We start from the raw sequence: 16,931 nt of genomic DNA, 5'->3' as shown, positions 1-16,931 counted from the left end.
TCTCTCTGAAATATGTCTCCTTTTCCTAAAAAAATAAATTCTTCTACTACATTATTTGAACCACATGTTCTAAGTTATCTATTAAGTTTATTTCTAAAAATATTTTTTTAGGATTTACAAAAATATTTAATTTATTCCTACAGTTAAGTAGATATCTGCTATAATAATTTATTGAATAATTTGTTTCAAAGTTTAAAGTACAAGACCTGGTTTGATGCCCATCACTTTTTAGATAAAGGGAACTTTTATTGATATTAGAGGATTACTGAACACTCTGATGGACATCACTACTGCTTCAGAGTTTCAACCTGAAGAAAAGTCACCGAGAATAAATTCGCTAAGCACGATTCCCCTGCATTATTGTGCAGTAATAATGTTGCATTCCATTCCAATTCCCTTGCATAATTGCAGCACTTTTTCTCTGGAGAATATATGGCTCTACACAAACACAACAGGATTCCTACAATCCGGTGAGACGGCTTCAGGGCCGTACACAAACCTTTCACAGTAGTTTCTCTGAAGGAGGCATCAGATGTGAATCTTTTGTGAACAAATCCTTCTCCTTGAATGCTCTAGAAAAAAAAACATATTTTTCTTTCTTTGCATTTATGTTCTGCTTGAATTACTAATTTGGACTGATTCAATTCAGGAGACATTCAGACGTGCCAGGTTAACATGGATGGCGAGTGGCGACATGCAAATATAGGACACTGTTCATGTTTTTATCATTTAGGAAAAATAAGCTAATCACATGAAAAACAATGAATTATACTCCCTCCGCTATCTAGATTTATTAACATCAATATAAATATGAGAAATGCTAAAATAACTTACATTGTGAAATGGAGGAAGTAGTTGCAAGAAACATTTTTTTTACCTCACCGGCAGTACCAATAGGTGTATGGAAGTATGAAAACAATAGACGATTAACATAATTTACTAAGTAAACGTGTCTGCTTAAGCAAGCTGCAAATTAAATAGTAAGCAAGATTCGGGTTGCAGATCACCAAATTAAATATCAAATGGAATTCCACTCACTAACTATTGGCCGATGTGGACAGACCAGTACACAAGGACACAAGGTACTATGAAAAAAAAAATCCCCAACACATGAACAAACTCAAACAAAGTCAAACAACAATTCTTGAATAATACAACTTGGCAAGTAAGCAACAATATAACCTGTGTACCAACAAACAAAGAACCAAAATTTACTTGTAGTTTAACACAAAACAGAAGCTCATGTAACTCCAAACCAAAAGGACCAATAACCAATTACTAACTAACTAACTAGTATCATAATCACTAACTAATTACCAAGTAAGTAAGTAGTAATTACTAACTTGCCAGGTCAGCATCTTTAGTTCTTTTCACAGCTTCAGAAAGGCACAAACAAACCAAAGGCTTATATCAGCCAGAAGCAGCAGCAGTAGCCAGCAGCCAGCAGCCAGCAGCCAGCAAAGAAAGAAGCCAAGAAGCGCCAAAGGAGGAAGAAGACTCCTCTCTCTTCTCCTCCCTTGGCTGCAATTGCAATACTGCAATACAGCAAATCCATATCCAGAGAAGCGGTTGAATTCCAGGAGCCGTGTTTGCGCAGAGAACGCATGCTGCTTCTGGAATCGTTTCCTGCCTACTTTTCTTCTCCTCCCGTTTGGCTGGGCGCCGCTGCTCTCTCCGCCTCAGCTCCTCCTCCTCCTCCTCGTCGCTCTCTTCCCTGTCGCGGCTGTTGCGTTTTGCCAGTTAGAGCCCGACTGCGTCGGAGCCGTGGCGGGGATTGTTGTTGCCGGTGCCAAAAATCTGATCTTGGCGAAGGTTTTGGGGTGGAAAGATTGGGTTTTCTTTGGCTGGGATTTTCATGGTTATAGGAACCTGTGGCAGACAGGATTTGGAGTTCTGAGTTTGAAGTACTTTTGATGTGATTCTTGGCGCTTCGGAGATCCATTTTTGTGGGTTTGTTGCGAGGCTCTGAAGTTTTTCGCTATCAAAGGTGTGGAAGCAGTTTATTTTTCCAGTACAGAAGGACTGTTAGTACTGTGGAGATTTCGTTGGGAGCTCAAGTGTTTGTCTGATTAGCTAAAGCTCCAATCGTTTTGTTGATTGAAGAATTGAAGGTGGAGGTGTTCTTGTGGACACTGAGTCCGAATTTTGTGTGTGAGATCACCTGAATTTGTTGGAGGCCGAATGCTTATTGCTAGGATAAATCTACATTTTGGTTTCTGCAAAGACTGAAGTGGACTTGCTTGCTGGGGAGTGTGCTTGGTACGAGGATTTGAGGAGGAGCTGTAGCTGAGGTGAAAAGAGATCGATGGCGTCGCTGTCAGAGAGCGAGGGGACAAATAGGGGGAGCATGTGGGAGCTGGATCAGAACCTTGATCAGCCCATGGATGAGGAGGCAAGCAGGCTGAAGAATATGTACAGAGAAAAGGTCTGAGATTTCTTTCTCTTCAGTTATTAGCGTATGAAAGTCGATTTGTTTTGCACAAATGAGGGCTTTCAGAATAGCTGAAGTAGATGTAAAGATCGGTCTCTGCATGTGACTAATTCATTTCATTGGCAGATTCACTACTAACTTTTTTAGATAATGAATTTGCTGCTTAGATGGATGGTACTGCACGAATATTTAGTTTGCCATTTGTAGGGCATGAAAAAACTGGATGTTTATACTGTTCTAATTGAAGTAACTGAGCTGGTAAATCAGTAATTTGTATTGACTGTTTTTCCTTAATACAGAAGTTTTCGTCGCTTTTGCTACTGCGGCTTGCATTTCAGAGCCTGGGGGTGGTCTTTGGTGACTTGGGTACATCACCATTGTATGTGTTCTATAATGCCTTTCCTCATGGAGTAGACGATGAAGAGGATGTTATTGGTGCTCTTTCCTTGATCATTTACACCCTTACCCTCATTCCTCTTCTGAAGTATGTTTTTGTTGTCTTGCGGGCAAATGACAATGGTCAAGGTTAGATAATTGATCTTCCTACAATCTAAGTAGCATATAACATTGTAGCCTGAAACCATTTGACTGTTCTCGATATTACAAACAAATGTTGCTTGCGCAATTCTGCTTATTATTCACTTGATAACTTGTTACATATTTTCAGAGAAGACCACTTACAGATTGTTATCCTCACAGGTGGCACATTTGCTCTTTATTCCCTGCTATGCCGTCATGCAAAGATTAGCACTATACCCAACCAACACAAGACTGATGAGGACCTGACGACATATAGTCGGCAAACATACGAGGAGAATTCAGTAGGAGCAAAAATTAAAAGATGGCTAGAAGCGCATGCATATAAAAGAAATTGTCTTCTTATTGTTGTTCTCATTGGTACTTGTACAGCTATTGGAGATGGAATCCTTACCCCTGCTATATCAGGTACACATCTTAATTTCTTTTTAATCAATACTCAGCATCATATTCTTCTGAGAAAATCCAATGCATCTTGAATCTGATTTATGATCTTTTTTGTGTTCCAGTTCTTTCTGCATCAGGTGGAATAAAAGTTCAAAATCCGAATATGAGTACTGGTAATGCTGTGTGCCCTTTATAGTCTATCAAATTCTTGGATATTGTAAATTCTGTATATACTGAGTAAAATCATGTTCTTCCTTGATGGAAGTAAGTCAGTGACATTTATATCTGTTTCTATGCATTATTATTGTCCCAAATGCATGATCCTTCACGATCTTAACAAGGATTCCAAAATCCCAATCTAATAATCATTATTTTCTTTTGCATTGATTGATGTTGCAAACTTGTTTGATCTTTGGTCTACCCTGTATTGGCAGATGTTGTTGTAATTGTTTCCGTGATCATCTTAATTGGATTATTTAGCATGCAACACTATGGTACAGACAAAGTTGGATGGCTCTTTGCACCTATAGTGCTCCTCTGGTTCATTCTAATTGGAAGTGTCGGAGCACTGAACATACACAAATATAAAGGCTCTGTGCTAAAAGCATACAATCCAGTCTATATATACCGGTATTTCCAGCGACGAAATTCTGATAGCTGGGCCTCTCTTGGAGGAATCATGCTAAGCATCACAGGTGAGGCCCTTTCTTCAGTAATAGAGTTTACCTGCATCAGCTTATGTAAAACCCATTGTAACATGCAATACAATGTTGTCCTCTTAAGGAACTGAAGCACTATTTGCTGATCTATGCCATTTTCCTGTATTTGCCATTCAGGTAACATATTTTAAGCAAGGCATTACCGGATCTTTATGCAATTGCGGGTTAACTAAAGTAAACATGTCTATTTTTTCAGATTGCATTCACCTTGATTGTATTCCCATGCCTTCTACTGGCATACACAGGGCAGGCTGCTTATATCATTGCCCACAAGGACCATGTTGCTGATGCTTTTTATCGCTCCATTCCAGGTTCTCTCATCTCAACAGCTTTTCATCTACCTTTTTGTGGAATAGTTCATCCATGCTTTCCACTTGTCTAAGTTGTCTTGTGACAGAATGTGAATGTGCCACCACATCATGTCTGCTAGGTGCACATTGGCATAGTGCACAACCCAATATTGATAGCTTGTATTGCTTATGGCCCTATTTGTAATATGGTGCTCACTGTGAGATGTGTTTAATGATTGCAGATTCCATATACTGGCCAGCATTTGTCATAGCAACTGCAGCAGCAATAGTTGCAAGCCAGGCCACCATATCTGCGACTTACTCGATAATAAAGCAAGCTCTTGCACTAGGCTGCTTTCCCCGTGTAAAGATAGTGCACACCTCGAAGAAATTCCTTGGGCAGATCTACATCCCTGACATCAATTGGGTCCTTCTAATTCTTTGCATTGCTGTGACTGCTGGATTCAAGAACCAAAGTCAGATAGGAAATGCATATGGTAACATTTCACCTTTTATATAATATTTTTGAATAATTTGGCATGCCATGGAGCTGCCATTTTAGCATCCCAATGCAACATTTATATGCAAAAACATTTTAATACACTTTGTGCTAATCAGTAGTACTTTCATAAAACCATTTATATTTCATTTTGACTCTGGCCATGATTGGTGGTTACCTGACATTCACATACAAATCCCTGATGATGTAGTACAAAAACTATAAATTCCAAATTTCCATCATTGTAGATATCGTGCCAAATTTGGATAAATAAATAGACCATTTAAACCAATACGACTGCTTCTAGTGACACCAATTTTTTTTTCCTGAAAATGAGAGGCTGATACTGATTTTTCATGATATAATATGCATTGCATCATTAGTCAACTCTTGATTTCCATTTTATGATGTATGAACAGGAACTGCGGTGGTTATAGTTATGCTAGTCACAACATTTCTGATGGTACCAATAATGTTGCTGGTGTGGAAGAGTCACTGGATTCTAGTTGTCACCTTTATTGTGCTTTCGTTGATGGTGGAAATCCCCTACTTCTCGGCCTGCTTATTGAAGATTGATCAAGGTGGTTGGGTCCCACTTGTCATTGCCACAGCCTTCTTCATCATCATGTATGTGTGGCATTTTTGCACAGTGAAGCGGTATGAATTTGAGATGCACAGCAAGGTCTCAATGGCCTGGATCCTTGGCCTCGGTCCGAGCCTCGGTCTGGTCAGGGTTCCAGGTATAGGCTTTGTGTACACTGAACTGGCAAGCGGTGTCCCGCACATCTTCTCCCACTTCATCACCAACCTCCCTGCAATCCACTCGGTTGTCGTCTTCGTCTGTGTGAAGTACCTTCCAGTGTACACCGTCCCGATGGATGAGCGGTTCCTCGTGAGGAGGATCGGGCCAAAGAACTTCCACATTTTCCGCTGTGTTGCGAGGTACGGGTACAAAGACCTCCACAAGAAAGATGAGGACTTTGAGAAGATGCTCTTCAACTGCCTCTTGTCCTTCCTGCGACTCGAGAGCATGATGGAGGGCTATTCCGATTCTGATGACTTCAGTGTGCCGGAGCAGAGGACGGAGGGATCCATCAGCAATGCATTTCTGGCTGAGAAAACCAACAACAACACAATGTGCTCCAATGGTGACCTGAGCTACTCATCACAGGACTCCATTGTGCCAGTGCAGTCACCTCTGAGGGGGAACAGCCTACTGAGGTATTCAAGCCAGGCCAGCCACACTGTCAGTGATGAACTGGAGTTCCTGAACCGGTGTAAGGATGCCGGTGTCGTCCACATCCTCGGGAACACCATCGTCCTCGCGAGGAGGGATTCGGGGATCATCAAGAAGATCGCGGTAAATTACATGTATGCCTTCATGAGGAAGATCTGCAGGGAGAACAGTGTGATCTTCAATGTTCCCCATGAGAGCTTGCTTAATGTTGGCCAAATATATTATATATGAAACGCATTTTCCGGCTTAATTTGTGTAGGAGTAGGGCTCCATGGAAGAGGGAGGGAGGCAGCTGTACATGTTTTTTAGGGAGAAGCAACTGTAAATTATTAATAAACAGTCATTTTTCATGGGGGGTGTAATTAGTGAGTTGTAAATGCATATGACAAATGAATGGATCAGATCGAAGCATGAGAGAGATCTGAAGGCTACTATTTTCTAGATGATATGACTCAATACATGTTAAGTTTTTGGTGCCAACTATATAGAATATTAAAAAAAAAGGTAAAATACCGAAGTCATTCCAAACATTATTTAAGAAGAAAATATAAGTATGTTGGGAATTTAACATGGGACCTTAAGTTTGAAACCACACAACCTTATCACTGCACTATTAAGTGCATCTCTTCCATCATCTATTCATCTATACAGGAAAAAAAACCAAACAAACAGGTGATTTCTTTGCGGAATAAGTTCACCGAAGGTCTCTCAACTTAACAGCGATATTTTTTAAGGTCCCTTAACCAAAAAACAGAAATATCCACCTCTAAACTATACAAAACCATTCACTCAAGGTCCCTAGGCAGTATATATAGGTGGTTTCGCTGACGTGGCATCCTAGTCAGCGAAAAAAAAAATTAAAATAGTATGTAGGGCCCACATGTCAGTGGCACATCTTTTTTTTCTTTTCTTTTCTTCTCTTTTCTCTCTTCTCTTTCTCTTCTTCGAGTGAGGCCGGCGGGCGGGCGAGCGAGCAGCGGCGGGCGGCGGCAGGCGAGCGCGGCGGTGGGTCCGCGCGGCAGCCGAGCAGCGAAGGGAGAGGTGGGCGCGCCGGCCCATCCGCCGGGCTGCGCGGAGAGGGGCAGAGAGGCGGCCGGCGCAACCGCACGCGACGGCGAGAGAGGCGGGCGCGCCGGCCCATCCACCGGGCGGCGCGGAGAGGGGGAAAGAGGCGGGCGGCGCGGAGATGGGGAGAGACGCGGCCGGCACGACCGCTTGCAACGGCGGGAGAGGCGGGCGGCGCGAAGCGGGCGCGCTGGTCCATCCACCAGGCGGCGCGGAGAGGGGGACAGAGGCGGCCGGCGCTACCGCTCGCTCCGGCGAGAGATAGGGCGGCGCGGTCGGCGCTACCGCTCGCTCCGGAGGCGACGCTCTCGGGTTCTCTAGCTCCCGCCTGCCGCGCTCGCCTACCGCCGCCCGCCGCTGCTCGCCTACCACGCGAACCCGCCGCCACGCTCGCCCGCTGCCCGCCCATCGCTGCTCCACCCGCGCGGCCGCGCTCGCCTGCCGTCGCCCGCCGCCGCTCGGCTGCCTCGCCCGCCGGCCACGCTCGGCTGCCGCGCGGACCCACCGCCGTGCTCGCCTGCCGCCGCTCGCCGCTGCTCGCTCGCCCGCCGGTCTCACTCGAAGAAGAAGAGAGAGAGAAGAGAGAAAAGAGAAGAGGAGGAGAAAAGAAAAGAAAAAAAAATGTGACACTGACATGTGGGCCCTACATACTTTTTTTTTTTTTACTAGAGTGCCACGTCAGCGAAACCACCCATATATACTGTCTAGGGACCTTGAGTGAACAGTTTTGTATAATTTAGGGGTGGAGATTTCTGGTTTTGTGGTTAAGAGACCTTAAAAAATCTCGCTGTTAAGTTGAGGGACCTTCAGTGAACTTATTCCTTTCTTTGCATGCATATGAATTCAAAAACCAAAAAATTTCTCCGTAGCAAGAACGAGTGAACTAGCACCGTTCGAATGTGGAAGGCGTAAGAAGCGTAGCCGCGTCCCGCGTACTCCTCAGACCGGCGACGGCGGCGCGACGGCCGGAATCGCCTCGCTGGGCGACGAGCGGGCCGGGCCCATATAAAAATTTGGCCTAAACGGCGGTTCGGCTTATGCGCGGCCCATTTCTGTATGGGCCTGAACAAAGGCCGCGGCTCCTGCGTGCTCGACGCTGACATCATCGACGGCGCCGACGCGGCTTCCCTTCTTCTCTCGCCGCTACGTGCTGCTGCTGCTGCGGCGGCGGCGGCGGCGCGCGCTCGCTCATGACGTTCGCCGCGCCGAGCTGTACTACAAGGTATACCGGGCTCGCCACGACGGCGACCAGCAAGGCCGGAGACGGCGAGAGCCCCCCATGGCGCGGTAAACTGTCAGAAGTGGAGAATTCAGAGAAGAAAGCAGAAGAAGTTCAGAGAAAAATGTTCAGAGGATTCAGAGAAGAAGAGTAGAGTTCGGAATAGAGGGATACCGCTTCGCTGTCCTCTGAACTTCTTCTGTTTTCTTCTCTGAATTCTCCACTTCTGACACAAACATGATGGCATGATGGCATTCCACTCAATGGCGGATCGGCGTTAGGCATGCACTTCAAGTTCAAGCCCTTGAGCAAGGTTTGTTTTTTTACCACTCTATCAGTTCGAAAACGTAGTAGTATATTTTGGAGCAGTACAGATGTGCATCACATGTCAGTTTCTAGCAACAAGCTATAGCTAGCACACCTGTAAAAATAGTTTTAATAAAGTTATTAGTACACCTCAAACTTGAAAACAAAATACTACCTTTGTCCCATAATAATTGTATTTCTTAAATTTAAATTTATCCTAAAATAATTGTCACAATAGAGTAATAATGATTTCATTAATCACTTCTCATTCAAAATTCTTCCTATTTTGCCCTCAACTACCCTTCACTTTTACCTATAAACCATTTAATAAGGGGTATTATCATAGTAGCTAGAAACTGGAGATAGGATTTTTGTGTTCTAAACGAGGTGGTGAGCTATTAGCCTATTAACGTATAATTAATTAATTATTAATTATTTTGTACTTGGAAAATAGATTAATATAATTTTTTAAAGCAACTTTTCTATAATATTTTTAAAAAATAAACATCCTAAAATGTGGTGGCAAATTTTAGCCTTTACATGGTTGTAAGTAGAGAGATAAAAAGACTTGTCTCCTCGGGTAGGTGAGGTGCACGCCCAGATGAGTTGAGGTCACCAAGGATTAGTAAGGGCGGTACACATAGACATAGTTTTCTGCTAAAAAACATTTTTTACACCAATACTTAGATTATTATATTTTGAAATAAAAACTCTAGAAGTTAGTCTCTGTTTTAAAATATAAGAGATTTTAGTTGAATATAACATAGCTACGAATCTAGACAGGAAGGTGGACATATAAGATTCGTAATTCTAGGATTTATCTCGTTCAACCAAAATTCTTTATATTTTGAGATAGAGGGAGTATTATATTTAGGGATGACGAAAGCAAGAAGCATCGTGAGTATCATCCTGATTGCGAGGTTTTCTATAACAGCAAGAAATTCACGAAATCACGAGAGGGAACGGAGGCAATTCTGTTCATAAACAAAATATTTGATTGTACGGTTTTCTTATCTCTTGCAAAAGTTGCAATGACTGGAACAGTTTGGGCTTTGGGGTTTGGCACCACCTACCAACAACGTGCGATCCATCGTTTTCCACGTCGAACACGTGGCACAGGAAGAACAGGGGGTCCAGCACTCCAGTGTCCACATCTGCAAATTTCTCCTCTCTGATGATCATCATCAAGTGATCAGCCATATCACTATGCAGCACAGATACAGAGAGAACTGGATTCCCCTGTGCAATCTTACTCATGCTATCATGCATACACTAATCTATTCATCCCAGTGATTGCTCTACTTTTGATTGCTTAATCAGAGCATCTCATTCGTCTGGATTAGTGCTTTGATCTGCTTGCTTGCTTGTTTATTCTGGCTGTCTACCTCTGCCCCATGACCTGACTGAACTTGCCTTGCCTCTGCTTTTGCTTGCTTGCTCATGAAAGAAAGCAGGTGTGATTTTGTGAGAGAATTCTTCTTGCCAATAATTGATGGCAAGAAGAATGGAGTGTGAGTGTGGTCTGATTTTTTCTTGCAGAATCATCAAGGGCTATCTGCTATCTCATCTTGTATGACAAAGATTGATTGCAGCTGACCTGGAATTGGCAGGATATCAGTTGAGAGTGAAAGTGAATGCTACTGCTAGCAGTAGCAGTGATGCAGCAAAGCTGCCACAAGCCGAAGGCACGTTGACTTAAAAGAAGCCCTTAAAAATCACCACCAAAAAGAAGGCAAAAAGAAAAAGAAAAAGGAGTAGTAGCACGATTCGACACCGGAAAAAGACCCCAAATTTTGCATAAATCTCGGGTCATTTTGCCTAATTAACCCAGGCAATAATAAACATCTCACCAATTCTGTACTGGCGTAGTACCACACTGTACTGTACTGTGTACAAGCAAGGAGAGAGAAAAAGGAATCAGACATTAGGAGAGAGAGAGAGGAAAAAAAAGGCAGAAGAAAACAGATGCCTTTCTCTCCTCTTTATCCAACGCTGCTGCTGCTGCTGCTGCGACTGTCGCGGCCATGGCGTCCACCATTCATCATCAACCCGGGGGGGTTGCCAATCAAATTTATTACTCCTACAAGGACACCGTCACAGTCCACACATGAGTGAGTAGTAGTGGCAGCAATCGCAATAGCAATAGCATCACGTTCACAGGAAGGAGATTGCTAGTAGTAGTAGTAGCGGAGGAGACGCAACGAGACAAGCAAAGAAAGAGATAGAGATAGAAGACTCTGTGTAGTGTAGTGTGAGAGAGAGTGAGAGAGAGAGAGAAAGAAAAAGCTCTCCCTAGTCCCTAGTGCGTGGAGGAGTAGAGGTAGAGCAAACCACTGAACCACATCGCCTTCTTTCTACTGGTTTCTACCGTGTTCTTGCTGCTGCTGCTGTTCTTCGTGAGCCTCCTCGACGACCTCGATCTGCTTGTTTCTTCCCGGCTCCATGGCGGCAGCGGCCGGGCCGTAGTGGTGAGTTCTTGCTCGGCTTCTTGCCTATTACTAACGACGACTACTTTTTCTTGTGCGGTTGGTTCAATTGATCCTGAGCTCTAATCAGTTTGAGTTGGTTATTGGTGGATAATAGTTTGTTCTAGCTGAAATTTTTTACGATTAACGGGGAGTTCTGTGGGTTTCTTGGAGGTTTAGTTGCATGTTCGTGGTGAATCAACAGTAACTGCTGCTAGCATGGAGCTTGATATGCTTCTTGCTTTTGGATCTATTCTGCAAAAGTAGCTTTTTTTTGTGACTGTAATATGTGATCGAGTTCAGTGAATTGGGTAAGTTATTACCTCAAGACTATTTTTTTTCTACTTGAATTTTTTGGTTTTCTACGCTTCATGATAGCGTGATTTCATTTTAAAAGGTTGGAGGGATGAGGAAAAAACCTTTTTTTGTGGGAAAATGAAAGAGTTCAATACTAGTAATTTCATAAATAGTTGCTAGGTCTTTACACTGTTAAAAGGTTTGTGGGTTAAATTCGTTCTTTTGAGTGATTCTAACCCTATAAGCTTGTTCTTGCTCTATGAAACTCGGTAGCTGACCTCAAGCAAGTTTTTTTTAATTGAAATGGAATAATTAGTCATATCTAAGTTTTGCTTTGACAAAAAATATAAATAAAAGCTCGTCCTAGGATTATGTGTACCGTATACCCGCAAAGCTCTAAGTTTTGCCCATCTTAGTAGCTGGAGTAATTGAGATTGGATAAGTTTCCCTGGATTATTTTGAGCCCACTTGTTTGTTTGAACCACGAGTCCACGATGTACATATTATGTAATGACTCTCTGTAGTGCACCGGCAACCTTATGCCTCTGGGTTTCTCTGCAGAAGACTTGAGGCATTGTATTTCAATAAAGTCCCCCAATCTTAATGAAATTAGGTCACCCAATCTTTTGTCCGACCCGGCAATGTATTTCAACGAAGTACAGCTCGATTGCTTCCATTTTTCCTTCAATAAACTCCACCTTTTTCACATATTAGAATAAACTTCACAAGAACGCATACTTATAGTCAGTTACAAAAACATATGTACTGTATATTTAATATCTATATGACTTAGGAAGTTCCATATAAACAGGATTTTGTGGATTTCATTATCAAAACGGGAAATAGACTATGGATTCCAACGAGGGCTCTCATCGTATAACACGAAGTGGGATTGTTAGGGCAAAACCTGCTGTCACGGTATGGAAGGTTTTGACCTTTTTTGTTTAAATGTCTTTCCATTTTAGTTCATTTCTGTAACAATTTATTTTTGACAACTTTGTTTACTTCCTACTGCTTTCTTACTCCTTAGGCCGATGGTAAGATTGAGCCTGCTGGGGAGGGGTTACCTCATGGATGGTTGAAAGAATACAGGCCTCGGAAGAACCAATCTGGGTCTAGAGTCAAGGGTGATACGGTAAGTGTAGTTCCTTTTGATTAAATCATGAAAATACCAAACTTGATCCTTTTTTTAATACGTTATGTTTCAAAATTAGTCATGCACATTTTTGGTGTCCTTCTGAACTCTGATGTCTCTTCCACAAGCAAGCCAAGGATAATCCTTGAAAGAACAAGTGGCTGCTAATGATTAGATGCAAAGCAACCCCTTGACTTCTCATCTGCATTAGAATTTATGCAGTTTCATTTAGTGGAGTCTAGACCACTTACCTTTCTTTCCCAGAAGCAATTTATCAAATACTCTGATGATATATAGTTGGATTGCATTGCTGTTTGCCAGCTGTCAACATCCGCAATGTGATGGAGCAAGTTAATGAACAACCTTTCTGCAACACAATTCTAATATCAGGACATGTTCGAGTAAATTTCTGTGGAACCAAGGACTTTTCTTTAGCTCTTTTCAATTAACTAAACATAGCAGTATTTTCTGTGATACTCCGTGTGTCTTCTGTTTGGTTAACAACTGCCTACGTTACAGTATTATGGAGAAATTACTCGTTAGTGAATCTTTTTCCTTTGTTTATGCAAACATTTAGCATAAGAATGTGAAGAGTTAATGCATGGTAATGATCAACTTGCAGTTCACCAATGTTTTCTGCAATAAAAATAATTAGTCAGTTTTGCACAGAATATTTTTGTTCAACCTTGAAATTATGACAGTATGAATATGAAGAATGAGAGCTGCTAACTTCACACCTTGGTTTTAGCCTCACACTAAAATAATTTTGGCGTGTTCTAACAAGTTAGTAGTGAATGTATTCTGTTGATAACAAATTGATTACAACTTTTCTTGAGTTGTTTTCTTACAATACCTTTTAAGCTCTCGTTTTATGCCATAAGATGGTCTACTTGAACCTATTATTTGCTTGACATCATTTTGTTTACTTTATGTTTTAACCTTTTGTTCTGTAGTTTTAACTGGTATGTCCATCTTATCACTGCAGTTCTATATTGATCCAACCAATATGTATGAATTTCGTTCTCAAAAGGATGTTCAACGGTATCTTGAATCTGGAGATGTTACTAATTGTGTAATGATACAAAATAAGAGGAAAATGGAAGACCTGCACACTGCAAGAAACCAATCTCATCATGTATGCTCCTTTTCTATTCTAGTGGTATATCTAATTTGTAATATGTCTATATGTTTACAAAAAATCTAGTGCCAGGCTGCCAGCTACATTATTCAAGAGAGAGAGTTTTTCAGTAGTACTAAGTCCATGTATGAATCTAAATATAAACAGTGTTGTTCCTTATAAACAGTGAAAATAACTATATTTCACTAAAACTTTGAAGTATAAAAGAGAATAATACTAAATCATTCTGTCAACTATAATGCTAAATCAACACCATGTGATTTCTGCTGTATTAATGTATTGTACGTGAGTGAATTGGATGGGTTTTTGCTTGTTACATTTGTTTTCCTTGTTTCTTTTTCTGTTTGATTACTGTCCCCATCTTATAATCATTGTTTCATTAAATTCAGACACGAAGACCATCTGATCACAGACAACTTGATGCTGGTGAAGGGGCTACTCAATGTGATCTACCAATAGCAAGAGGTAATAGTGCACGGAGTGATTTTTTGGTAAATGCAAACAGTTCAGACAATTCTGAAGATATGTCATCATCAGTGCCCAAGGGTGTGTCCGAAGGGAAACTTACACGGTTAAAGCTTCAGAAGGCAAGGGTTCCGAATCAATCCGTGGAGCATGAATCTTCCACAGGAGAAGTAGCAAATATGGAGCATAAGCCCAAGGAAAAGAAACAGAAAACTAAACCTGTCAAACAGATCTCTACACCTCTTCGAGCGTCACCTCGTTTAGCTGCGCTGAAGATTAACCAAGAAGGCAATAATGAGCCCAAAGATGAAGCTCTCAGCACAAACACAGACACTGCTAATCAGTCACAACCAAAGTTGACCAAAAGTCCTAAAGCAAAGGCTAATTCCTCTGTACTTCCTGAGAAGAGTGATGGAGCACATACTTCAAATGCTTCTGAAATTCCTCAAAACAAGTATCCATCAGCTACCGAGCAAATGCAAGGATCATCTGTTCATCCTCAACAGGCTGGAACAGCTGATGCTATGCCTGGGTCCGCCCTTTCATCGTTATTGCGAAGTATCTGGTCAGATCCATGCCTCAAGTTTGCGATCAAGACTCTTGCAGGTGACATCCCTGCTCTAGACTTCATTCCATCACAGGACATGAACAAAGGGACGACACCGAATTGTTCCTCTTCTGCTTATGATGGTAGTAGAAACCATGCGCAAGTCGACCATGTCGGCATGCCAATGCCAAGGCCATCAGATAAGTTCTACGGCAGTGGCTGGTTTCCTCCCCAGTGAGTTCCATCTGGGGAATATGTGGCAAATCTTCTCACCTGCAAAAGCAAATCAGAAGAAAGCCAAAGACTAACCAGCCTCACAGGCTTCTTAGAACTCCTCATTAGGTACCTTGACAAGGATGCATGTTGCAAGAAAGACTGTATCTTGTTGGAACTGTAGTAGATGGTTCGTCACTAATAAGTAATAATAACCTAATAATATACCCCCATCTTATGCTAAACTGGACACTATTTTCTGTCTGTCTGAATTTGTGTAGTAACCTGACTACTAATTCATTTGTTTGTATCATTAGTGCAGACTAGAGATGCTGATTGTATGCAGATGCCTGTGCCAGATTGTCATGCTCAGGGTCACTGCTCTGCCAGCACAAAGACCCTTCATGTGTATTACTACTACATGTAATAATAGCTTAGACATTTGATATGGCAATGTGCATTGGACTAAGTTCTACCTAAATTTTGTTTCTGGTTTACCTGTCCTGAGTTTCTTGTTTGATGGAGTTGCAAATGTTGTTCCTGTGCACACACTGTGTTGATTCTTCGGACTTTTTTGGAATGCAGGAATTCTACAGAATTTTCACAGGAAACAGTTCAGTTCCCGCATAATTCCTCCGTTCCAAAGAAGGCCTTCAAGTACTCAAATGTTGTTCCTGTGCACATATTTTGTCGATTCTTCGCACACCTTTGGAACATATGAATTTTAGAGGATTTTCGCAATAAATAGTTTCAATTCCTGCGAAATTCTTTCGTTCCAAAGAAAGCCTTTAAAGTACTCAAATGTTCCTGTGCACATACTGTGTTGATTATACGGACATCTTTGGAACAGATGAATTTTACAGGATTTTCACCGGAAACAGTTTAGTTCCTGGGAAATTCCTCCATTTCAAAGAAGGCCAAATTCTAGTACTCGAATATATGGCTGGCATTTTTGTGTCTGCTCTCATTTTGGTTTCTCCATACTTTGGTTGGGCACTAAATTGTTGATACCAACACCAGTTGTTGGGAGATGCATTGGATGCCATGGAAGTACAGATCATTGGTCTTATCTGTGCTTTTGTGGAGTTGTGGTCCTTGACAAACCATGTCCAGAACAATGATCAGACAGCAAAAGGATTTGCCCTTCTGAGAGGCCCACCCACTAGCTGTAACACTGCAAGTCAAAATTTTCATGCAAAAACTTTGATGTACTTGCACTTTGTTAGGCTTTATTAGTAGTGGTTGAAACCTTTGGAGATGATATTGTGATGATAATATAGGCTGTCTTGCGGCCCTACGCTTAGTCAATTACATTAAGGTGATACAGTCTGACTGAGAAAACACTGACAAAGTCCTTTATTGACAAGTAGTACCTTTAAGCTACATGAAAGTTCATAGCTAATGCAAGCAGCTGACAAAGTCCTGACCTCCAAATGGAGTATATAGATAGAAATTACTCTATGATTGCTGGTTTACTAACTGAAGTTGCAGCTTCCATTATGGGCTAAAGATGCTTCCTGATACAATATGATCCCAATATCCCCATGCTATCTCATGATAAGATGCAACTTTTAACAGAATAATGCCCTAATCCACATCTCTAAGCTACCTTAAGCTCACCAGCAGGCATATTCTCTGGGCATGTCCAGTGGAGACTTTCTTGCTAATCAACTAGGCATTATTTGTTACTTCTGGTTCAGATGTCAATTTTTTCATGGTACATTTTTTTCTTACTCTTTGCGTATTTTGTACTAGCTATACAGTTCTTCTACGGCTTTCTGGTACACCGACAACGAAGTTTTCTTGACTTCTTTTAGGGGAAAGAAGAAAATTTTCTTGCTTGGGAAGAACAGTGCTGTTCTACAGTGCAGAATAGGCCCCAATTCACAGCAGAAAACCAAACAAGGCAATGTACTGATCAACAGTAGCAAAGATCCAAGAAAAGCGGACGTTGACTCTTGTCAAAAGTTGTGAAAAGCTG

The 16,931-nt window shown here is 41.8% G+C and overlaps 2 protein-coding genes across 5 annotated transcripts; both read left to right on the top strand.

Moving 5' to 3' along the window:
- Window positions 1–1,435: 1,435 nt before the first annotated feature.
- LOC4336979 (probable potassium transporter 11) lies at window positions 1,436–6,578 on the top strand. 2 transcript variants are annotated; one of them, NM_001419858.1, is made up of 9 exons: window positions 1,436–2,425; window positions 2,731–2,956; window positions 3,131–3,376; window positions 3,478–3,528; window positions 3,790–4,050; window positions 4,139–4,191; window positions 4,271–4,385; window positions 4,607–4,861; window positions 5,283–6,578. In NM_001419858.1, the coding sequence occupies exons 1-9, from the start codon at window positions 2,306–2,308 to the stop codon at window positions 6,329–6,331; spliced, it is 2,376 nt and encodes a 791-aa protein (NP_001406787.1). In that variant the 5' UTR covers window positions 1,436–2,305; the 3' UTR covers window positions 6,332–6,578. The 2 variants fall into 2 exon arrangements, with proteins under 2 accessions (NP_001406787.1, XP_025880952.1); XM_026025167.2 differs by lacking the exon at window positions 2,731–2,956 and having other exon boundaries at window positions 1,586–2,425; window positions 5,283–6,541.
- Window positions 6,579–10,953: 4,375 nt separating this feature from the next.
- On the top strand, window positions 10,954–15,431 carry LOC4336978 (methyl-CpG-binding domain-containing protein 13). 3 transcript variants are annotated; one of them, XM_015781251.3, is made up of 6 exons: window positions 10,954–11,158; window positions 12,264–12,370; window positions 12,483–12,587; window positions 13,573–13,722; window positions 14,115–14,190; window positions 14,263–15,431. In XM_015781251.3, exons 2-6 carry the CDS (start codon window positions 12,302–12,304, stop codon window positions 14,973–14,975), a joined length of 1,113 nt encoding a protein of 370 aa, XP_015636737.1. In that variant the 5' UTR covers window positions 10,954–11,158; window positions 12,264–12,301; the 3' UTR covers window positions 14,976–15,431. The 3 variants fall into 3 exon arrangements, with proteins under 3 accessions (XP_015636737.1, XP_015636736.1, XP_015636740.1); XM_015781250.3 differs by having other exon boundaries at window positions 14,115–15,431; XM_015781254.3 differs by lacking the exon at window positions 12,264–12,370 and having other exon boundaries at window positions 14,115–15,431.
- The last annotated feature ends 1,500 nt before the right edge of the window (window positions 15,432–16,931 follow it).

The sequence above is a fragment of the Oryza sativa genome, chromosome 4 (genome assembly GCF_034140825.1).
Source record: "Oryza sativa Japonica Group chromosome 4, ASM3414082v1".
NCBI lineage: Eukaryota > Viridiplantae > Streptophyta > Magnoliopsida > Poales > Poaceae > Oryza > Oryza sativa.
Note: the sequence above shows the minus strand (reverse complement) of the source record. Positions and strands in the feature narration are given on the sequence as shown.